Here is a 25051-nt window from a genome sequence, read left to right as displayed (position 1 = left end):
CTGACCTTCATACTTACTTGAAGTCCAGCTTGAAGATTGAAAGCTGATGCTTGTCTTGCGACTTCTGCTGCTCATTTCATGATAAATATGCTTGAGGCAATCAAAGACTAATTAACAACTATGACATCTCGTAACAGTATGAACTAAATAACAAGATAATAAGATCTAGTATCTAATACATTAAGTTAGAAATCTAATTCTGACCTGTATCAGATTTGTCTTTTGAAGTTTTAGTGCCTGTAGTGAGACTAGAATGAATAGACTTTGTTCCAAATCAGACTGGTGTTTTGGAAAAGATGTGAAATGGAGTCTGAGAGAAAAGACTTACTCGAGCTTTATTCTAAAATAAAAATCACATTTATTATCACAAGTTGCATAAAATCAGATAGATACAGCTTTTACAAAAATGTCTGATAGAAAAATATTTGTCTAAGTACAATGTGTGGTATTACAGGAATAACTCCCTATTGCTGTGCCTTTAGGTAAAGCTTCAATAGAAGTGAAAGTTCAACCAAAAAATTGAGTGTATCTATTGCAAACACAGGTATCGCCTCTGGAACAAACTACATTTACTCATTCCAGACCCATTACAAAAAATACCCCTTTGTGTAACTGACTTGATAATATAAAGCACTCTACAACTCTGCTGGCAATTGGTTTGGGACTACTTAATGTAATGCCATTTGTAAGAATGGTGTTAGTTCCACAGGGACATTCACTTTTTTGTGCTGGAAAGCCAGTTCCTGGTAATGAAAACTTCGAGGAACAGTCACCAGACGCAAGTGGTCAGAACCTGACTGGTGTGTGTCCCAAAGGTCACTTGGTTTAGCACATAGTAAATACAAACTCAAAAAAGGTGAATTATGAAGCTGTAACACTTCAGTTTGGTACAAGGGATCAGAGCGCGCTTCAACCATAGTAGCATATCCTGTCCTTTCCCCCAGAGATTAAACCATTTTCAGTTTTATATTAGCAGTTATGGTTTCAGGTACAAAAGGTATTATTGCAGTGTTAGAACTGAAGCAGCAATACAGCCTTTCACTGTTGCTATAAGCAAGTACAGTTGAAACACTAGTACTTTGCTACAGCTCAGTGCTAGCAGCATTTTTCTAATAACTTTTCTTTCTTTCCCCTTGGCAGAGTCTATGACTATTCAGAGGGTCAAAGGATTGCTGTATCGCCTACTGAAAATTCCTGGTTCAGAACTGAAACTGTCCTATGAAAGTTCTAAAGTAAGTTAAAAATGGGTAATTCAACAATAAAACACTGCATGCTGCTAGAGGGCAACAGCACTTTCTAAACTCCTACCTAATGACATTGATTTCACTTAAGGAGGCCAGACTTCATGCTGTAATTTAGGACCTAATTTCGTTCCTGTAATATGCCAGATCCTCCCTGACTGCAACTGGCTGGTCTGTATTTGGTTTACATGAGCAGGTTTCAGTGTAAGTCTGATCAGGGTTTTTTCCTTTCTTATTTCTAGCTGGAAGGAAAAGAAGTTGAACTAGACAATGACTTAAAGCCTTTGCAGTTCTACTCAATAGAGAATGGAGACTGTGTGCTAGTACGGTGGTAAGAAGGGCCTCTCGTGCTAGACTGAGGGAACAGCCAGCGCTGGAGCAGCAGAGGAGTTAAAGGCTGCCTGCAGACAGGGCAGACAGCCTGTGCCTGAACACACATATGGAAGAGTGTGACCATGACACATGGCACTGAGGGCTACACAAGAATACTGTCAGCTCCTAAACTTGATTGTCAGTCTCCATGAAAGCATTTGCTTTTGACTGAATCGTCTTACTTGACAGATACCAAATAGTGCTTAAATGCTTAAATGAAATAAAACTCAAGGTAACCTTTTTGCCAAAATTTCGTACAGTGCCTTCCCACTGCAGTGATGACAATTTCTTTTGTGAGCTAAGTATGTGATTTTGATTTAGTTGTCATCTCTCTGTGTATAATAGGACAAAATTAGTGCTGCACTGAAAGAGGCTGCTTGCTCACTTTGTTTTCACCTATCTTAAAGCAAACAAAAGTAAAATAACGTAATCGTAGAAGTATCTACACAGCCTTAGACTATTTCAGGTCAAAATCTGATAGACCTTTATTCTACCAGTACTACACTGTTAACGTACCACACTATAAATAAGTTCTCAGCATACTGCAAGGCATTCTTCCATGTGTTTCAATCTTTCTTTACTTGCCTTCGTGTACCCTCAGATTCATATCTAAACACCACAGTGAGCTATCAGCAATCCCTCCTAATCAGGACAAGTTTGCAGTACTTGAAGATTTGGTATAAGCAAACTTTGATACTGTTTTTATCTAAAATGACAACAATATAAACAACTAAACATAAGTCCTAACCCCTAGCTGTCCCAGCCCCTGCACAGCTGAGGGCAGCCCCTTGCACAGCACAGGACTGGCTGCAGCAATTCTCACCCAGGGCCCTGGTGCTGAGCACAGCTCTCCACTGGAGCCTGGTAGGTCTCGACATTGAGCTAAATCAATCAGTAGTACTTGAATTTATAAAAGACAGGCTAGTTGGCATTCTTATGTGCATTTATTAATTACAAGTAGGTCTTTGACTTTATATAAAAAGGAAATTTTTTATCTTAAACATTTTGGTTTTTGTCAGATCAACACCTATACAATAGAAAATTAATAGTATCAGTCCACTTGTAATTATCAAAAGGGATGTGCAAATATTGTAATACTTTAGTTGAAAGCCAACATTAAAAGATACCTTAATACTCCTTATTGTTCCAAGAATGAATCCAAATGTACACTTTTCCATGATCGTTATATGCTACCCTGTTTTCCAAGGCAAATCCATCATCTTTCCTCACATCTACAAGGGTCCCCACAAAGTTCCTTTAGTCTCCAGAGCTCTCTCAGTTCCTGGGGAGAGTACTGTGGGGAAGACAGCATGCCGCTCTCACACGTCTTCTCACATAACCAGAGACTATCCTGTTTGTTAGAGAGAGAACCATTTCAATTGTTTTTCTTACAAATAATTTAGTCTTCAAAAGTCTTTACTTCCAAGAATCAGGTTTTCATTGTGTCTAGCAACAAACTTTACACACAGAGGTCACCAACTCACAGTGTATGTATGTCCCTCTCTGATCTGCTAGACCTATTTGGAGCATGAGGGGTTTGTGATTTTATTTTTTTTTTCTTTTAAATTCCTCTGAGCAACTTGGGGGATTTTAATCCAATTGCTTTTATTTATTTATAATTTAAAAAAATATTAATAATTTCCCTATTTCATGCTAGCTGGAGCAACAGCCATGTTCTCTTTCCAAAAGCGCAGGGAATTTCTTCAGACTTACTTGATATCGCTTAGGTCCTACAGCTGCCATCCAGATGCCCATACTCACATCTTCACCCTGAGATGACACATTAAGACAAACCATACAGATGTTAGCACCAGGAAAGCACGAGGCATGACTTTGTAGTTACCTTTTTTTACTGCTGGTACGTGATGCAATTTATCCTAATTCACAAAAAGCTATGTCTGTATATTTTAGAGGTGTTAAATTAATTCACCCAGCTTTCCTCTGAAAACATATTGTTCTTAAAAAGAGTATTACACCTCCAGAGGTTCTCAGTCCAACATAGTTGTGCTTCGACCTACAACAGACACTAAGCGTAGCAACCAAAAGCACTGCAAAAAGCCAACTAGGACAACCCAACTCAAACACTTGAGCAGTGTTCTTTCCAACTCATACAGTACACATGCTGCTCCCCAGACAAGTTTAAGTGAACCAAAGTTTTCGTACCTGGTATGTCTTTAATCTTTCAGAGTTGCTTGCCAGCCACTGAACAATGTCTTTGGAGATGACATAGCCAGACCCACAAGCAAAAGCTGGATATGCAGGGCTTGGGTACTCCAGCTCTTGCCATTTCCCAGTACGATCAACTGCCCAATTCAGTCTGAAACTGAAGACCAAGTTAGCCGTGAGATGTTTAGACAAAGCTCTATGTGAAACCTATGAACACTGCTAACAACTGAAGTAATGCTGATGATAAACAATAGTAACAGGAAGAAGCAGAAGGTGATTGTAATTCCTAGCCTTAGTTCCCCAGAGCACCCATGTAATCAAACACAACAGCTTTAAGTGTAACTATTGGTTGGTCTCAGTCTTGGGTAAGGATAGGAAGTTCTCAAAACAGAAACAAACACAACACTGACAGTCAGGTCTTAAGCATGTCTGCACCTGCTGCTGGGTTTTGATCCAGGTAAGCGCAGGTAGCCTTACCTGTCTTCTGTAATGGCACATCTGTGTGCCTTTGGTTAACCAACGCAATACAAAGTTGGTGCCTCCAGCAGGAGTGCAGTTACAACCATGTTACACATTTCATTTTCCTGATAAAACTAGTGGCTGCTTAAGAAACAGGAAGCAAAGCTAAGTACTGGGTTTTATATATACCTTCTCTAAGCTGTTTTCCAGATGAAACTCAGCAAAGTGGATGATAAAGAAAGGCTGCCATCAGAGTTACAAAAAACCTTCCTGGCACTCATCTTCTCTAAGACAGACTGTACTCGCTACTGGAGGCCTGCAGAAAGCCTGCCGTGCACACTCTGATTCCCATCCCCAGGCAATGCAGCACAGCTTTAACACCCTGCTGCACCACACAGCGCTACAGACTCTGTTAAACTGCTGTGCCAGGCAGTGAGAAATGCTCCGCTTCTCTTGTTTGGGAACAGGCTGGTGCCATTGCACTCACAGTACTTCACGCTCTCAGAGCTAAGGAAGTGTCATAACTATGCCAATGCAGCAGGTTCTGCCCCTTTTTGCAAACAGGCTCAAGTCATGAGCTTCTAAGAATTGTCACCTCAGACAACAGCCCTGTAGGGGAGGAACTGCATTTGAGCGGCAGATCTGTTACCAGACTCCACATGTTCACAGCTGAAGCTGACATGTTAAAAAGCAGATAAAAGTCAGATCTGATCCCTGAATTCACTTTAGATTCAGTGTTTCTCACTCTGGCATGTCACAGCAGGAAGGGTGCAAACTCCTCCAGACTGAGGAGGGTTATACGTATATGATATATGAACCTTCTGCTCAGGAAGTTAAGGTCTCCACACACCACAACCAGCTCGGGGAGAAACTGAAAAGCATTTCATTTTTACTTCGCCCCAACGCTCAAGTCTAAATATACAAGATGTCACTGAGTCTAAAGGCAGGAGAGCTTGTAAGGGGCCCCAGAACCACTCAGAAAACACCTGCATACTTGGTGTTCACACAGAAAGCAGAACACGTAAGCGGAAAACTCTGGCTAAGGAACATGCCCGTAACAGGCAGCAACACAAAGACAGGGACACCTACCACTGTATGGGTAGGGACAGCAGAGGGAAGGAGGGCAATCTCTTTGGTGTCACCTCCTTGGCTCTAACAGCCAAGAACATAGTCCAGAAGAGCCTTCCCTATATCAGCTGGAACAGCAGCCCAGACAGCTTATATGCGGTGCTATTTTAACTTTTGCACGTTGGTTTCCACCTTGTCCAGAAGATCCTGACCTTTTAAATTGCTAGAAGGAGCCTACCTCACCTTCACTCTTAGCCTTGTCTTGGGGTAAAATTTAACAGGCATCAGGCACTCAGAGTTTTTCTACAGGCTACGGAACACATGCTCACCACACAGATCTTTGAGATCATCACAAGATACCCAGCTATTAAACACACACACACACACACACTTCCAAACACCTTATTAAATGACCTTACGAGTAAGCCACAGTCAGTACCAGATTTATGAAGCAAGCCACCTTTAGCAGCAAAGGCCAGCTTTTCTTCAGTAAGCAGACGGCAACAGGAAAAAACATTGAGCCATTGTGCTATACTGAATGCTATAGCAGCATAGCATTTCTGCTCCATTGCAGCAGTGTAGCAATGCATTCCGTGGTTAGAAGGAAAGGAAGAGATGGGCTATTTTGATCCTCCTAGTTATTCACAAGTGTAATACAGGCTGGGAAACTCAATCAAGAATTCATGAATCAGGTCTACCATTTCAAATAAAGTGCAGACTATAAAGGCAATTTTGTTTCTCTCACTTATCCTATTTCTTCAAGCCCACCAGAAAAATCACAATGGCTTCAAAAAAAGTAACATTTACAAGTCCAGTACGTACTGGCCTTTTAACGTCACTGCTGGAATGCTTTTATTTACTTCAGTACCACAGCAAAGACAATATGCAACGCATTTTAAAACTTAAGTAAGATATTCAGCAAGTTAACTCATTGTAAAGACACACTCTGGAAAGCTATTGTGAAGGACTGCTTTCTCTATTCTGAGTTTCAAAGTTTTACACATACAAAAGTCCTGCTTTTTATAACTAGCTTCCATAGACAGAAGAGGAAAACCCACATGAAAACGGACTTAAAGCAGTAAACCATTCACTAAAGATGTGGTATCTCTTAAGTTAAAATAAAAACAACTCACTTCCCCCACCAAATGTTTGGCCTGTCCATTTTTTTCTGCATTATCCTGTTAAAAACAGCCTCCAAATCAATGTAGCAGTCGTCATCCGTCTTCAGCAACAAATCAAAGCTTGTCGATTCAACTGTCCTGTAGCCAAAAAGCAAAGCAATGAGATGCTGAGCTGCAGCCCACAAACTACAGTCACACAACAGAACGTGCCACAAGGGTTTTTAGGGAAGCATGGGGGGAAGGAATGTTCTTCCTACCCTTGGCTTTTAAATGTTTTCCCTCCTGATCAAGGCTGACTCGCTACAGAAAGGAGATGCAGCTGCATCCAATGATGATTATAACATGGATTTATGTATAAGCAGGAGAAAACAAACTTGGAAGTTTTGTTCTCCAAGACAGATGGTGGGTGTACGAATCTGTCTTACACAGTATTGACCTCAGAGGGATATGAATCCCTGATGAGGATGGCAGCACAGCTGTTCAAAGCCACTGGCTACATGTCAGTAGCCTATTCTTCAGGATGAGACAGTCAGTTCAAGGGCAATACAACTGCAGAAGGTTGTAAGAAACATCTGTGGAAACAACTTGGTACTTAATTCTTCCTCAATAAAGCACCCTTCAAATATGACAAAAGTAATCTTTACCTGTTTGAAACAGTTGAGTATCTGTCATTTGTAAAATACCCAAAACAGATTAAGATTCTAGGCACTATTCCTGGGTTGATTACAGGAACATTGGTTTTAAGGGTAACTCTTACTAAGAAAGGCATTTTCCTGAAGCTTTTGATTACTAAATCTTGAAAAATTTGCTAACCGGTAAGAAATGATCACAAGGATCTAAGTCCTGTCGTTTAAACTCCCTTTTTAGAACTGAAAGCGTGGTTCAGTTTTTCAGTTACATTCACATCATTAATTTGTTAGCTAAGGGCATACATAATCTTACAAGCAACTAAAACTCTCGGCTATTTCTTCCTCCACAGCAACATCAATTAATTGACAGAATTGTCTCAGAGTAATGGAAAGAGTGATAAATTTGAGGTAATAAACTTATTAGATTCAACACAACGTAATACACTGTGCAAATTCTTCCACTTGGCCTTCTGCCCCACCTGTACACAAGCTTCCTGTCCTTCCCCTCTACTCAGCACTGGTGATGCCACATCTGCAGTACCAGGTGCTGCCTTAGGCACCCCCGTACAAGAGACATGTGCTGACTGGATGGAGTGTGCAGCAAAGGGCCACCAAGATGATTAAGTGACTGGAGCATCTCTTCTATGAGGAGGTGCTGAGAGTGCTGGGACTGTTGAGCCTGGAGAAGGCTCAGGGAGCATCACCAATGTGTATAAGTACCTGAAGTGATGGTGTAAATAGACAGAGCCAGGCTCTTTTCAGTGGTGCCCAGTGACAGGACAAGAATCAAGCAAACTGAAACACTAAGTATACAAACTGGTCAAAAGCAATCCCTTAATAGGTCAAAGCTGCTAGTTTTCAGTCAGAAACAAAAGAAATTTCAAGGAAGCAAGGAAGTTTTCACACCAGGGCTCCTAGAGCAGAAGCCTTCTTGCCAGCGCATGCTCACCTGAGGCACCAAGGGTCAGCATTCAAGAAATATAGATCCTGTTATGTTACTAATTACATGTCCCCAGAATTGCGAGATACAGCTATGTATTTCATGGAACCTGCCAGGTGAGTAATGTGCTGAATCACCTTGCCCTACAAACAGCATTTCCAAGAGGAAATACTTTCTTTTCAACTTACCATCGGTAGAAGTTCAGCAGTTTGGCTGGAACATTTCTGTAAGTGTCAATAACATCTACAAAGACAATATCATCATAGGTGCTGCTTTCTTCCTTCAATAAAGCATCTTCTTTGTCAATATTTTTTATGTGACTCGTAAACCTTTCTGGGCGAGTATGGAGGCTTTTCAAAAGAGCATCACCTTCTGAGAGAAACAACACCCATCATTAAACAAAGATGCACCTCTGCATTCTATTTCGGATGTTTCTCTCGGATCGCACACGACATACTGACAAATGAATCTGAAGAAGTGTTCAACTCAACAGGGTTATGAAAATCCTGTAATTAAAAATTTCTGTGAAGTGTTAAAAGTTGCAGATCTTTTGTGTAAGGTTTGATACAGACAGTTCAAGTTAAAAAGTATTCTCTAACATTTCAGTAATGAAAGGATTCAACTTTGTAAGGGTCTTTAATATAAACAGCTGTCTGGGACTTCCCTATTAACTCTTACTGGTAGAGTACAAAGGCTGCCGTGATGTCCATGGTTCCTAAGCATGTCTAGCATTAAAAAAACAACCCCCAAGCAAACAAACAAAAATCTGATGCTAAATATAATCAGATTCACGTTGCTTTGATATAGCACGGGTAGCCCCTGCTGAGCCGCATCACAGAACTGACTGCTGGTAGAGGCTAAAAAATACCAAGCATTGTAGGAATACTAAATTTGTTGTAAGGAAATAGTTTGTGGTATCGAAGAACTTTCTAAATAAGGGCTCTAGCACACCTCAGTTTAGGCTCCTACACAGATAAGAAGACAACAGATTGCCCAGTTGTATCTGCCAGGCCATGGGAATAACGCTCTGAAGGTCACTCCTTCTGTGGGCTATGATGGACTGACAAGGATACATCTCCTCTAGTGCTATGTGGCTGAAATCTCAGGCATTGGAAAGGGCTTCTATGGAGTCTCTGAACTTTCTGCTGAAAAGTGTGTAAAACACCAACAACAAGGGTGGAAAAGCAGGCTATGTTAGGTAGTCACTGTCTGTCAGTAGTTCACATTAAACATCACAACACAGTACTTCTAGCAGCAGCAGCAGGACTGGAAAAAATGTGTGCAATGAAATCTTTCCCTGGTAACTTTCAATCTTTTTTAACTTGGGTTTGGGTAACAAAAAGAAGGACAGAGAAGAGAGTCTAGATAAAATGAGGTATTTCTATTAAAAAGACAAAGGGCTGCAAGTCAGTTGGCATCACCAACAAAAGGGAAGCAACGAAACCACATCAGGACATTGACATTAGGCATAACACCACCACCCCTTCCCCCCAGAATGGAAAGAAATTAATCGTTTCTACTAAAAGAAAACAAGATGATCAAGTTCATAGAGATAGCTCAAATTTTACCTCAGAAATGTAGTTTAAAGTTCCTGTTTTATATTAACATCAAATGCGATGCTACATTTTGTAGACTTACCTTGAATAGTGTAGATAAAACCCCCTGCTACTCCCTCCACACCTTCTGTGAGCTCATGTGGCAGTGACCCTTCCCCTGCCTGCTAGGGACAGATAAAGGGAAAGAAATAAATCAGTTCATCTCTCATTACTGATTTGGTTTTCCCTGCGGTTTGAAGGCATGACATAGGTGCACCTTAGAATTAAATTCACTTAAAGCTCTTCCGGTTTAGGTACCTGCATAGTGGAAGACTCAGGCTTACATTTTTAACCGTAAAGTTTTGTGGCATTTTCTCAAGTTTCACCTAAAACCAGCGGTCCCACTGAAACTTTTAGAACAATGGTTTCAAAGCCGAGATCAGAATGTAAAGTTATTTACAGTTAATGCTAAGTTACAACAGCACAGCCTGTTTAAGCAAGCAATGTTTTGACAGGAAGAGAGACACACTGCCAAAAAGCGAAAAACAGGCTTAATTTCATCACTTGGGAGTACAGCACAGGATTTTTGACCCACATTTTGCCATCTGACACCCTGATACTGCTTCACACCTGACAAAGACAACAGGTGAACTTTACTCCCTTCAAATTAAAAGAAAATGCCACTTACTAGCATAATTTTTTGCATGCCCTTGCCCTTTCCCCAGGCAAAGCAAATTTGCCCTCCAAGACAACAGAAGGCGGCCAACTGAATTAACAATGAACAGAGTCATAGAGGAAAGTGAAATGCTAAATACCCAAGACTTGTAAGTAAAACAGAAGCATGGTGAAAAGGAAAGTGCTGTGACTCACGGTAATGACTCTGAAAACACCCCCTCCATCATTCACCGTCACTTTGTGAAGGTTTCTTGAAACAAGACCCTGAAGATCCTGGCTTTCCCACACAATGGTACCTTCAAAACTCTGGTAAAAGAGTAAAACGCTGTTATGCAGCTATTCAACGACTTCAAAGGATGAAAATCAAACAGTTTGGGGGTTTCATTTTAAAATAGTCAGCTTCGTGAAAGTTACAGCCTGAACGCACAACGTAAGGCATTTTTGTTGAAGTGTAAGTAAAACAAGCTACACATGAAAGAAATACATCTGTGAAACTCGGTAACATGTAATCATGCTTTTAAGGCTAATCATGAATCTCTGTATTGGGAACATTAAACTTTTAACAGAAGCCTACTGTAAAAGGCTTTGGATTTTTAACTTCACTAAGATGGCATTTAAAGATGACCTGAAGTGAATTTTTAAAAATCAACTACAAAATCCAGCGTTACAAAGAGAATACGTTAAAACAGATCTGGAAATAAGAGCAGCTTTTTAGTTATGTGCCAAAACCAGAGATCAGAGACTCAATCCTGACATCAGCAAAACTCAAGGGAAAATACAGCCACCTTTATCCTGGCAAAGCTGTCACAAGCTACTGTAGGAGAGTCACAGAACTCTGACCTCCCGTCTTGGGAAAGAAGAAAGACAAGTGAATAGATTTAAAACTTTCTGGGTTTAACTATCTATTTAAGTTATGTCACTCCATGGTTTGTGTGAATAGATAGATAGATAGATGGATGGATGGATAGACAGATAGATAGACACACAAGAATAAGACCAAAAGTTCTTTAAAGCATTTCACCTCAACTTGAAACTCATCCAGCTAACAGTGCAACTATTACCCATTTTATGTAAGACTTTCCTGAAGACCCCCGCGGGCACGTGAGGGGACAAGAGCTGTGTTGTACAGGTAAGCGTACTGGTAGTATTACAATTTTTTAAAAGCAATTTCACCCTTACGACAAGGTCGTACAGACTAGGTGCAGGGTGATCATACCCCTGACCGCTAGATGAGCACGTTCTGATTTGTTTCTCCAGTTTCACAGGAAAAACACTAGTAGCTAGTGTGGACCTTGGAACAGAGAAATAACTGGCTTCAACTATTTGTAGACACATTTCTGTTGCAGTAGGAAGTCTATTTACTTGTACTGATCTCAGCTCCTCTCCATTTCAGCTTCTTTGTGCTCCAAAAACCTTCTCCACAAACTCCCCAGTTACTGACATACCATTAAGTTTAGCTTAGATTTCAGCTCAATTCATTGTTTTCCTCTAGAAGCAGGTCTTAACATTTGCAGCAGTCTCGGTATGTAATGCCAGCTGCATATTTCAGAAGTCTCCCATCTATTATTCATAATGCCAGCTTTACAAACACATACTAGACAGAGCTGGTCAGTGTTTATTCAAGCCTGACTTGCATGCTCAGTATCTTCCCCTTGTTTGTTTAATTACTTGTGAGTTACCAAAACAAATGGACCACTACTGATTTTTTTTAGCTGCAGAACCCCTTAATACCCTGCACAGTAAAACCCAAAAGCTCAATTTCTCTATCTGCAGAGGCTGTCATCTCCCATTCTAGTGTTTTTTGCTGTAGGGACTAGGCTCTAATCTCACTTCCCTGCCCTGTTTACACACACAGCCTTTGGCAAATTGTTTCGTGAGCATGACAGTCCTTTCACTTAGCAACCAGAAACATTAGAATTCTCACCACTGACTATTACTGACTTCAAACCTGTGCCACAAGTCTTAATCAGTTATTACCAGTGAACCTCAGTGCAAGGTGTTCTAAAGCTGCAAACTATCGTATTTTCCAGGTTGAGAGACTTGTAAGCAAATTTTCTAATGACTTTAGCCTTCAGCTGTTCTTACTCTAAGCTGCTTACTGAGTAAGTAAGCTGAGGCCTGAACATGCTTAAAGCAAAAAAAATAGTGGCGCACCTGAGACTACATCATCTGCTTTTCCCCACTTAAATTCCAGCCTTGTTGCTGCCAGAGTGCAGTGGCATTTACAGTGAATACCGAACAGGTGTACTGACATAATGCAGACCTGTCAAACTCCTTTCCTAATGTCAAACGGTGCTTTGCTTTTGGTTGCTCCAACTACTCCCCATTAGTAATACAGAGCATGCACAGTACAGAGTCCCATTTTCACGCAAGCAACCCGTGGCTTTTTGACAGAGTAAGTGCATTGCTAAGACTTGGCTGTAAGCGCTCCTGCGCGAGTTTTAGTTATCTGCTAGTGGTTCTGCTTTTCTGTGCTTTCAGTCATTCCAAAACCAAATGACCGATTCTGACTTTGACAATCTGGCTTGCCAGATGCTTATTCTAGTGCCGCATTTCCCTTCCTTTCCCCAAGACAACAGAAAGAGCAGCACTTCAGCTGGAAGATGAATGACACTCTTCAGCAGTCTGTACAACCCATTATTTCTTGAAGGTGAAAAGGCAGAGAATAGATGTCTCAGAAAGCATCTTACGACAATTAAACAGTTCACTAAATTTACTGCTCTCAAACAAGCAGATAGGAACACGTGGGCATTCTATCTCCTCTGAATCATCTTGTACGGTTCAGCATCCTAAGTATCACAGGAGACTACATGCTGTGCATAAGTCCTATTAATCTACATTAGAAACATCATGTTATTCTGTAAGCATTCAGTGCATGACACGTATCAGATTAAGGAAGCCCACACAAAGAAATATATGAATACTAATATCCCCTTTCCAAATGAAATACTTCCCATCTGCCTCTCAGGAAAACGGCAATCATTTATAGCAAAATTACAACTGCCTAGAATATTAGTGTATCAGAACAAAGTCTTACAGGGAAAAGGCTTGCATGTTAAACTACCAAACCACTGGCTAACCAATACTCTTTTTTTAAAAGAGGCAAAAAACCCTGAATCATTTTGATATCAAATTAGATTGTCAAACATATAGCACAAAATACTGCAAGAGGTCTGCTCACAAGAAAGGTCTCTGGCCAGCATAACAAACATGCACAGTATTCACTAAAAACTGGTTCAGATGAGAAACCAGTTAATCAGCTGCTGATTTGCCTTAAAAAGAGGTTTCCAATGCATTCATTCTTACCCAGAGGAATAAAGCAGGGATTAAACTGGCCCCAAATGTCCTCTCCTCTTGTGCTCCATTCTTTCATAAAACACTTGATTTCTGGCATAAGAGAACAACCCAGACCCAAAGACATCTTACAGAAATAGCAGCAAGGATCCAGTCATATGGGAGAACACTGAAGTGGAGGGAAACAGCCTAAAATGGCAGCTGACATATTTAGTGAGGTATCACTGGTCCACCGGGATCCTTGTACCTGGGAGTGTCTGCGGAACTAGAATTTTCATTCTAAATCAACTTGTATTCATTAAACGTTCACTGTAACAATATCAGGTTTTTTTCCTACCTATATTCTGTTCCTTCAGTGTTTAATCACTTTCCATCCTAAGCAGGCACAAGTAGGTTCTATATCCCTATACCAAAACCCTGCTCTTGGACTGCATCCCCAGTCCCAAAGAAGTTGAAATAAAAAAGACCCTGCCTTGTTACTTTAGCTAACGGTATCTCAGGACAAGCAAGAACGTTAACACTCATTACTGACCAAAAAGCAGTTTTCTCCCAAATTTCTGAGGGGGCCCCCCATTAAAAACAAACAACGCACCTCTGCCGAAGGATGTTGACAGGTTTTGAAACTCCAAATGTCAGTCTTTTGTGCACCACATACCTCCTCTAGTACATTACAGATGGACCTTCCTAAAGATCTTGAAGTTCTAAATTCTTGTTTCTTTGCATGGTTCATTGAACAAAAAAATCCTCACTTGTGCATCCACAAAAGCAACAACCAAAATTTCAGTGGCCCTCAGTAACAGCTTTTTAATTACAACTGTTCAACTAATACCATCATTCCAACCATAACACACATCATCTTGCTGTTATCAGAAGGAGTAACCCCTTTTCCAGCTGTTCCCTAAAAATCTGTGCCATCCTCCCCTCCTCATCTTGTGTACTAATGTATGAAAAAGCAGGAGGTGGAAAGAAGTGTCTCATTCTCTGGTAAACACTTCCACAGAATTGAAGCAGGCACAATTTTCACTCAGAAACTGAAAAAGTTGCTGAAATTGCTACTATTTGTCAATGTAATTTTTAAATCAATTTGTATTTTCCAGGCTTTTGCTTTGAAAACTACTGGTGATAATGAGATGGTGAAAAAGAAATTCTGATTTTCAGCATATCCCCTCAGCTAACATTCCCAAGGTCTTCCCTTGCCCTTTTCTGCCTCATGCAACGGCCAGTTTTATCAGTCTCTCCAGCTGATTTAAAAGGACTTCAGGCGGTTCTGCATATACCTCTGGCAAAATGAACTGCTCCACTGGCTTGTACCACAATTTGTTCACTTGCACTCCACAGCTTGGTGGACTAAAGCGAGCACTGAAGAGAGCTTCCTGTGAACAACAGAAAAGAAAGAAACAAAACCAAAACACATTAAAAGTGGTGTGAGATTATGCAAATCTTGATCATTTCAGTTACAATGGAAGGGGGCTCGTTGATTGTATAAAGCTTAGTGAAAGTTTTATTCTCACAACAGTCTCGGACTCCATGGAATTCAAGTATTGGGTTGATATGGTGGAAGCAATCAACAATGGAACAAAAGTGCAAGTTCAGCTAGAATCCAATCACCAGAACACATCCCTTGGAACACTCAGACCCGTCTTTGTTTACGGACTTCCTGCCTTCTGTTTAAACAGCTGACTACTATTAATTGCACTGGAGGATTAACTGACCCCTAAAACTTAATTGCTACTATATTATGTAGGCCACCAAATGACTGAAAAGATTCTGCACTAGACTGCATTGTCAGACTCACAATCTTCAGAAAACAGTCTCCAAGCACTCCTATGATACTAATTTTTTTCCTTCACTGGAATTAAAAAGGTAATACAGATCAAGTCATTCGGCTCTCAAGGTTTAGAATTCTAACATTTAGCAAACATAAACCTGATTAAAATATACTTTTTTTTTGTCTATTATAAACCCAACTCTTTGGAAGTCCATCACAATAACCACATTTCAGTATATTTTCTATACTTCATTTTAATTATTAGCTTAAATTTAAAACTCCTTCTACTGTAGCATAGCCAGAAGTCTTGAAATTAGCCTATCAAGTTACTGGTAGAGATAAATGCAATATACCAAATGCAACAATCATACCCAATTCATTTCTTTTCCTCCAGGTTAGCACTAAACTGTTCTATCAAACCCATAACAGCTTGGGAGGCGGTGAATTATCACCAAAGTTTGATTATTACCTGTAAATAATAACAGTTTCTAGAAACCTCAAAATGTCTTGCCAGAAGCCAGACAAGAAAAAGTTACAGCTGTCCTGCATCTCTCTGCTTGAAGGCATCAAATGTGTCTTTCTGCTTATGTGTTTTAAATATATTCAACAGATTAATTTTTATTCCTTAATACCTATCAATACTTCAGAACCTCAAACACAATCAAAACTGTGTCTTTGCATTAAATACAAGTGTTCTTTCAAAAAAGCATTAAAATTAACTCATAGCATTATTTCATCTTTTCCTCATCCAGGATGTGTATGTGAAATAAGAATTTGCAATGCAACAGAAGAAAAATGTTATTCTTATGCTTGTCAGTTAAGTACTTCTCTTTTAATCACCAATACAGCACGTCACTTTCTGTAAGAATTTCATCCACAATAAAGTGACAACATGCTTTAGTCAATTTTCAAAAGAAAACTACAATACTCTACCTCATGTTCTGCCTGGTACAGTTTTACAGTAATGTTCCTCTGGAATCCCACCCCATCAGCCTCATAAAATACCCCAAGACTGGTAATGACAATGGGGTAAAGTACACGAAAGTTCACACTGACAATTCTGTCTTCAGATAGCTCAGAAGGTACATCCTCAGGGAGACTGAATGCTTCAATTTCCTGATTCAAAACTGTATGAAAGAGAAAGGACAGAGGTAATGTGAGAAGAGTTCATAGTTATTTAAAACTGGACACATATGAAACACACTGGATACATGCAAAGCATTCCAATTAATTAGCATGGCTTGCAAATGCACAAGGATAATCAAATGCTGGAGGAGAATAAGATACAACTGGCTGCAGACTGCAGCAAGAAGAAATTCAGTGATGCAGCAATCTGCAGGCTACCAGCAATTGCAAGTCAATCTACATATCCACAAAGAAAATATTGGAAACACAATAAATCGAGAGTGAAGACAAAAAATGCTATTTGCCTGCATGAATACCTGTATATTAGCATATTAAAATAATTGTTCATCAAAATGGCATACACCTTCACTTAATTCTGCTGCCTGCTTTTTGGCATGATTTCCTCCCTCAACCCTGAGGTACCATTTATTCCCAGGAGCTTGGTTAAGCAGTGGATGTTGTCATTCAAAGAGAAAGTAACAGAAGTTTCATTTTATGGTGCATCATGGCTCAGAGTACCAAACAGTCTTAAGTTAACTTGCAATTAAAGAGCAAAAATTAAATAAAAACTAAAAGGTGGCAAGAAGAATGTACAATTTTAATCATGATTTTTTTATATATCAGCAATTACTATTTTCCCCATGGTACATTTCTTATTTTTTTTCTCTCTAGAGCAGAATCTGAAAAACTGATCAGCCAGGCTTGCTTAGAATTTACTTTGTCACCAGAAAAGTCCATCTGACACTTGAGACTCTGATGCCTCGCTACTTGCTTCACATATGACACTATGCCAAGTCATTCTGGTTCTCTCCAACCCCATTTTACACAGAGATCAGGTAAAAATGTATGTTTTATGAGAGAGACTGTTCCCCCCAATGCAAGGAAAATACAGATCCATTAGAAGTCAATGGCCTCCCCCTTCACACCCCCAAAGATCTCTCCCTTTTACACCTGCACAGGGTACTTACAGGAAGATTATGCAACTGCTAAGACAGTAATTCTAGATGGCATTTGTTTTCAAGCCCGACTGTCTCAGTTAAGCAACCAAACTGCTCTCAGAAAAGACAATTAGTTCTAGTTCAGATCATTGAATTTTTAAAAGGTAACTGCTATACCTGGGTTACTGATGTTCAGAAGTTTGCAGGAGTAGGGGTCTTCTCGGTCCTCCACTGGCACAGCACAACCGTGTGCACCTATTATAAACTTCACAAGGACACTAAAATAATTTGGTTTTATTAACACCAGTTCTCTTCCCTCCTCCCTCCATCTTCAATAACCTTATTTCATCACAACAGCCTTTCACAGAATTAAGACTTTGAATGCTTTAGCAATGCAAAAGTATTAGTATTTAGTATGCAAAGCAATCATGTGAATCCCCTCTCAGGGGCTCAATTCCAAACCCACATTAGCATTTCACATTTCACAATGAGAATGTAGGAAGACTGGCAGCTAGGAATGGGATTTAAGACAGCCTACTAAATAGGAAAGGACCCAAGGGAACACGGAGGGATCCCAAAGACCTGCCCTTCCCCACCTGGCTTTGTTACTTAACTGGAAAGAGTTTAAATATTCTGCATTTAAAAGGCAATAGGAAAAAAAAAAAGGGGGGGGGGTGTGGAACCCAGACACACAGCACCAAAGAAGGAACAAGGACTCCAGACTACCTGTCACAGCGAAACGTCTCAATTTTGGATTGTAGCAAAGCAACAGGTTGCTCTTTGCAGCCCAAATCGTGATTGTGTAACAGTCAAGAGGAAACAAGAAGCAGTAGAAGAGGATCCACCATAGCCTAGCCTTTCACCTATCAGAACTCTTCCCAGAAATCCATGTAAGCTATGAAAGGCAACATTTTTAGATGACTGTAGCTATGCTTCACTCCAAACTGTGTGCTGGCACCAAACCTGAGAACAGTAAACGGCTTTCAGAGCAAGGCAGGTACCAAGATGTACAGTTTCCATGAATGAACTGCAGCAGAACCTTCTCAGCAACAACAGAGCTGTCCGTAGAATGTCAGGTCTATGCAAGCAATCAGGAAGGGTTCTGCTGGTCACTCACACTGCAGCAGTTTTGTGCACCTGGCTCAGTGGGAAATAAACCTGCACTTTGCAGTTGAGGCTGTTTTAAGTTTTTTGGGGTTCTCTCACCAAATGCAATCCTGTCTGCTTTCAAGTATCCTGGACTACTAAGCATTCCAACTTGTATCCCATGCAAAGTGTGCATTGCAATACAGAAGAAGGAAAGTCTTATACATCCCTAATGAACAGTGGCAAGTAATTACAAAACAAACAGCAGTGAACTGTCACACAATCACATTTTATTCCTTGCATAAAAAAGTTATAGTCTAGAAGAAGAAACAGTCTCAGATGATACTAAGCAGGTAAAAGCAAAAAAAAAAAAAAAAAAAATCAGCGTGTAAGATGCTCACAAATAAGTCAACAAAGGAAATACTTAAAAAAAATTATATCAAGATATCTAAGCATTATAGTCTTCCCCCCACCAAATTACAAAACACTAGAAATTACCGTTGGCTCAGTGCAGAATGTTGTTTCAGGTGCTTGAACCAAGTGCTCCTTATAACACTGCGCAGTTCATGATTGTGTCGAGCTGACAAAACACCTACAATAACATCATAATGCTTCAGCTTCCACTGAGGAAAGAAGGCCAGTGGACCTAGAAATATAAAGTGACAAAGATTTATTGAATGCACATATTACCAGGCCTGAGTTGGAAGCAATAATTAAAATGTAAGTCAAAAGCAAGAGAAATTGGAACCTGAAACACAACAAGAAGCAAAATTCCTCTTGCAATCAGGGAAACATTTTCAACATGCCATAGCCTTCACTAGCAACCTAGGAAAACTTTACTGCCCTGAACCAAGCAAGTCAGTGCAGGTAAGTGACAAAGCTAAGAAACTGTGACTCATAAAGCAGGCAAGAACATAAGCCTTGGTTTTGACTGACAGCATCTTCCACTCTTGAAATATGTGCCTGCCTGTCCTACGAACAAACTGCCCCCTGAGAACATGCCCTTGCTAGCCTTCTCTTTCCTATCAAACACCACAAACCTTGTGGGCAAGACACAATGTCCCACTGCAAACTCTTGAGACAGTCTGGGCCTTTTGTTTGCTCCCTGATGCCTCCTCCAGCATGATTTATCCTAAGTTACTTAGGATATTCTCAATTAATCCACTTCATAAGATAAGACTAAAAAGGAACAATACCCCTCAAAAAAAAAAACAAAAACCAACCCATACACACTCGAGGTTGTTCTCTCTGCCTATTATTGAGACTTTGCAATCATATTGCTGTTTTTTAATGCTTTTTTCTTCTGCGCTGCTTTGTGAAAGATCTAAACACAACGGACAGAACTAAATTGGATTCAAAGAATGCTGACACACAGAGAAAACAAACAAACCAATGAGTAAAAGCAGGTCTTTCCCTCTCTCTAACCTTCTTCACCTAAAGTAATCTGGTATAGCTCATCTGCATTACAGGTTTCTCTGCCAGCAGAGCTACAGGACTCCTCTGTGGCACCTACTTTATATCAGAGATAAAATCCACTAAGATGCACACCCCTGGTTTCTGCGGGAGCACAGTACTCCTTGAAACAGACAAGCCTTCAAACAAGCTTTTGAACAACCTTTACAGGTTGAAAGAGGAAAAACCTCTGCAGGCAGAGTCTGGATTTTTCTGTTTGCACAATAGCAGTCCCTTAAAGAAATAGGACAGCAAAGTCCTGAATTGCAGAGTGTACTAGTAATACTGATGGGATGATGGTGCTCTAAACACCATTCATGATACAGCACTGGAACACTTCTAGACAAATCTGGGAACAATGGAAAATGCATCAGAAGCATAGACATAAAAGGAATAAACCAATCCTTTTTGCAACACTGAAAATGATGCCCCCTCCACCCCCTTTTTTTGGGGCGAGGAGCACAGCACCTTTATCCTTTGAAAAGAACTTACCAGTCTCTGATCCCATGGAACAAAAAGCCTGCTCTCAGGCTGCTCTACTCAGCAGGCAATTTAGAAGACAACTGGTGAAGACCTTCCTTCAGCCAGAAGCACTGCTTTCCAACCCTGGCAGAACTCTTTGCCACCTACTTCAACAACAAAACGCAAAACCGCAGCTCCAGTGCTGCTCCTTAGTAGTTTGCAATGTGTCAGTCATCAGTTTACAGAACAACTGCAAACTCTAAAAAGAATTCCAATTCATTGGGAAAATACTGTCACTTTTTTTGTAGATTGTCAGTTATCTCATGCCCATCAAAGGTGAGGTGATTGTTTTTGTTGGGCACAGCCCACCCCTGGAAACAATGCTATAGTAAGATCTCATAGATGAAGGCTGTGAAACAACCAGCATTTTAAGCAGAACTGCAACAGGTACTGCCAGTGCCAAACCTGACCCACTGATGGAAGGTTTCAATTTCCAAGGCCACCAGCCTATTAGTGTTTACATGCCTACAAAATATGAAATAACTTTGTGACCAAGCATACTACTCCCTGACAGACAGGCTTAACAGACTCCAGACAACTTGGTTTCCTTAAGAAAGTATACATTTTGGGAGAATTTCTCCTTACAGAGCACGGCATCACTTTCAGAGGCCAGCGACTGAAGAAGTACGTGCTGAACCACAGGACAACAGATGGCATAGAAGCAGCTTCTAGAAAATGGTGGGTTTTAATCTGTTGCATAATTATTCACTAGTAAAAGATTGACTGTAACAAAACCAAAAGGGCCAATTCTTAGCTGCCACACACCCCCAGAAATGTAACAGGAATAACGTCTTAAAGGGCATCAGCATCAGCAATGTAGCAGCATATTACATGGAATGTGTGGGGCTTTCTGATTAGGCACTGTAACTGAAGCCCTACAGTGAGTAATTTCCTAGTCAATAAAACTTATGCCATCAATTAAAGCACACAATTAGCAATGAATCCACCTGGAGTGCTAAAAGCAGGTCCGTCTGTTCCTTCCCAAGTTTCCGAGGTCATTTTATAATTAGCATTTATCTAAGATTTTTACGAAAATTAACTAAAGCTTCCTACCCACAAACTTCCTTTGGATAGCACTTGCTTGCAACCAGTTAGACAAGGACTTAAATTAAACCTAAAACCACTTCTTGCAGAGGTCCTGCCTGGAAATGTGAATTGCAGTCCCATTAACTGATGAACAAAAAGAAAGCAGGAGCCACCAAGGTCAGGACACTGAAACAAAGGCTAGTGCCCTTGGTCCTGGAACTGATTCTATTTATTTTTTCCAGTTAAAGAGTACTGCCTACAAAAAAGTGTTCTGTATCTTCTGTGACACCAGGGTGAAATGGATCAAGAACACAGAGGAAGTCGTAACACTGCACAGGGCGAGAAAAAACTGAGGGCCAAAGCATGCAGGCAGACCACAGGCCTTTCACATGGCATAGTTAAGAAAGAAGTTTTATTAAAGGCAATACTTCCAATAGATGAAGAGAAGTAGATGGAATGGGTGAAGACTGGAACATTGTTTCAAGTCATCTGACCTACAAACAGCAAAAAATGAAATGCTGTCCTGAAACAAAGCCTATTTTGCCAGTAGATGTCAGAAGCACCTGAATTGCTTTAAACTGGAAGAAGGTAAATTTATATTAGATATTAGGAAAAATCTTCACTATGAGGGTGGTGAGGCACTGGCACAGGTTGCCCAGAGAAGCTATGGCTGCCCCATCCCTGGAAGTGTTCAAGGCCAGGCTGGATGGGAGCCTGGAGCAACCTGGTCTAGTAGAGGGTCTTCCTATCCAGGGGGGGGGGCTGGAACTATATGAGCTTTAAGGTATGAATTGCTCAGCTAAAGAAAACAAAGGTTTAAAACAGATATCTTTGATCTCCATGGTTACATGATGGAGGTGTACCTGAAGGAGGAGAAAGACCTTTTAACTGAAAGCCTTAAGAACAGAAGGGCATAAACCAGTTACAAGGGAGCTTAGGCCAGAAATGAGAAAACATTTCTAACCAAGACAACAAGCTTCTGGAACAGCTTCTCCCTCAACCCTCACTAAAGAAATTCAGGCTGCCCAGCTGCCATTTTAAGACAGAGACCAAGAGTTGCTTATTAGAAGCAGTAAGCAGAATTGATGGCCAGAGATGTCTATTCCAGTCTTGGGTTAGCAAGTCAACAATGTCAAGGTAAACAATCATTAAAACAGGTTATTAACTTTTTAACAAATTTCCATTTGTGTACATGTGCATGACGACTACTGAGAGAGGAATTTAACTCCACTGTTCACCCTGCCTTTGACCTCCACTGGTAGCTAATTTTGCAACTGTTCAACACTGCACAACTACTGAGACACACAGCAATATTGAAGAATACATGAATAATGCATTTTTATGTCACAGCTATTGTAAAACACTGCCCCATGATCAGATTTAGCTTCTATTCACAGCAGTGATTCCAGTTAGAAGGTAATAAGGAGGAGCTGGAGCACTAAGCAAAAAAGATCCCTCCATAATCAAATGAAACAAGACTGGCTGTCTCAGGCAGTACCTGATCTTCCTAAATAGTTTCGGAATCAAGAAGCCTTTTAATAAATAGGGACATTTCTTACTCTTGTGTATGAATGCACTGATGTTACTAAAACACTCTGAATAATAACAAAAAAAATATTATACAAAATCCCAGCAGAAATAGAAGAGGTCCCTTAAACCATCCTTCTTCCCTCTGCCAAGGCAGCTGTAACTACAGCTTGTACATTTGGCGGTACTTTGAAAACTAAGAGGCAGACTCTTCCTTAAATTATAATGCGAGAATCAGACCTACAAATAGGCCACACATGTACAATATTGAGCATTTTCCTATAAGAGATAAGTTCTCTTTCCATAAGCGGTATCAGGTTTTCTCTCCTCATGTAAATACATCACACAACAGGTTACAACTAAATAACCCTTTCGCAAACAAAATGCGCACTTAGTCTTTCAGTATCAAAAAAAAAAAAAAGGCACTGAGGTTTTTTAATCCTAATTATCCTAACTTCATCCAAAGCAACATAGGTTCACAGTAACAAACACAAATGCCGATAGCAACTGCTTGAAACAGTGAATCTCTGAAGAGCAAAGATCCCTCCCTCCCTCCCCAGCTGAGAAAACGTTAGAAATATTTGTTAGTGGAAAGCACCTTTCTGCAGGAAAGGTCATAATGAGATCCCACATTGCCACTTCCAACTCCAAATTAACACAGTGAAGTTACAAAAGCAGCACAGTGAAAGGTGAGGAACAAACCCAACCAGGCAATTGAAACGCAGTCCTGGTTAACAGGCAGAACTCCTGTTCTTTTACAGTTCAAGAGTGAGCACTACTCATTTGACATTCCATGGCCGGAATACAGACACAGAGGCACCCGTACAGCTCTGCAGCCTTCAGAACGTGCAAACATACACGATCTTTCACACCTGCATTATTAGTTGCCGCTGGCAGTCAGCAAGCTCTTGTTTCCTCACGGTCGTGTACACTGCACAGGGAGCTGGCACCCGTAGCACCGTGGCACCAAAGCATGGCTTTGGTGGTGAACAGGCTACTGGGTCCCTAGACAGAGTTCTAGTAAGATCTCAAGTAAAAACCCACCATTTTTTCCTTGCCATTTTTTTCCAGATACCCTGTAGAGTATTTCTTAATGTTGTCAGACAGCACCGATGGGTAGCTGATAAAAGTTTCTGTTCCAACAGATGACTGTTTCTACGAGGTATGCACACCTGCGGCCTCAAAACTGCAACTCATTTTATGAGGATCACAACTACAGCCCTTCGGGGTCTGATTTCACTCGTGCTGGATCACACCCCACCCTGCGAGTTACTTTCTGCACCACAGGGGTGTTGAAGACCGCCACGGCAGACCCGGCACGCCGCGGAGCGCTGTTCCTAGCACCGGGAATAGCCCGGCACAAGTGGGATCGGTGGGCGCGGGGGGCATCCATGGCGCTGGGGACGTTCAGAAAGGGCTCAGCCCCACAGAACGCCGCACCGCGGCCGGTGCCTGCGGGGTGCGCCGCAGAGCCAGCGCGGCTACCCACTGCCCGACGGAGCGACCCGGCACCTCAGGGTGCACCCACGCGGGCGCTGCGGGCGCCGTCCCCCGGCGGGCTGCCCCAGGTGCCCGGCAGCCGCCGCCAGACCCGCCGGTAGAAGCGCTGCCCGCAGCCACAGACACGCGGCACCGCTACGCAGCACGGAGTCGGCCACGGCCGTTTAACGGCCACAGCCGCTCCTCAGCCCCCTTTCCCCGAGCGGGCCCCCCCCGGCCAGGGTCGCCACCGGCCCGGGTAACTGCCCCAGTCCCGAGCCGCCCCGTCCCCAGCCCCTCAAGCGGCCAGTCCCGCGACCCCCGAGCTCTCCTCACCAGTCTGCCGGTGGCGAGGGAGCCCTGCCCGCCCGGGGCGCCCCTGCCCTACCTGCCGGGTGTCTCCCGGGGCCGCCGGGGCAGCCAAGCAGCAGCCAGAGGTGCACCGCGACCCCGACCGCACAGGGGCACAACAACACCAGCCAGTTTCGCATTGGCCGCCGCCGCAGCCAGCCTCTTCCCCCCGCGCCGGCCTCTCCCCGCGGCGCCGAGGTGACGGCCCGACCCGGCCGCCCGCGGCTCCTCCCCGCGCCACCGCTCGCCCAGGCCGGGCCCCTCTGCCCCGCGGCCG

The 25051-nt window shown here is 41.7% G+C and overlaps 2 protein-coding genes across 10 annotated transcripts in view; one reads left to right on the top strand and one right to left on the bottom strand.

Annotated features, from left to right (window-relative positions):
- TBCE (tubulin folding cofactor E) overlaps positions 1-2750 on the top strand; it is a 28000-nt gene extending 25250 nt beyond the window's left edge. For all 8 annotated transcript variants that reach the window (XM_065680236.1, XM_065680241.1, XM_065680242.1 and 5 more), the window contains 2 exons: positions 1141-1232; positions 1484-2750. In XM_065680236.1, coding sequence (XP_065536308.1) covers positions 1141-1232; positions 1484-1576 — 185 coding nt within the window. In that variant the 3' untranslated portion in view covers positions 1577-2750. The remainder of the gene's footprint in view (positions 1-1140; positions 1233-1483) is intronic.
- On the bottom strand, positions 335-25051 carry B3GALNT2 (beta-1,3-N-acetylgalactosaminyltransferase 2). Of its 2 annotated transcripts, none has more exons than XM_065680244.1 (12): positions 24812-25051; positions 18916-19063; positions 17509-17609; positions 16325-16395; positions 14778-14873; positions 10402-10512; positions 9635-9713; positions 8185-8368; positions 6440-6565; positions 3777-3936; positions 3327-3383; positions 335-2964 (listed from the first exon to the last, which is right to left on the bottom strand). In XM_065680244.1, exons 1-12 carry the CDS (start codon positions 24912-24914, stop codon positions 2830-2832), a joined length of 1371 nt encoding a protein of 456 aa, XP_065536316.1. In that variant the 5' UTR covers positions 24915-25051; the 3' UTR covers positions 335-2829. The 2 variants fall into 2 exon arrangements, with proteins under 2 accessions (XP_065536316.1, XP_065536315.1); XM_065680243.1 differs by having other exon boundaries at positions 16202-16395; positions 24812-25050.

This window comes from Lathamus discolor, chromosome 5 (genome assembly GCF_037157495.1).
Source record: "Lathamus discolor isolate bLatDis1 chromosome 5, bLatDis1.hap1, whole genome shotgun sequence".
NCBI lineage: Eukaryota > Metazoa > Chordata > Aves > Psittaciformes > Psittacidae > Lathamus > Lathamus discolor.
The sequence above is the reverse complement of the archived record's forward strand: the minus strand, read 5'-3'. Positions and strand labels throughout refer to the sequence as shown.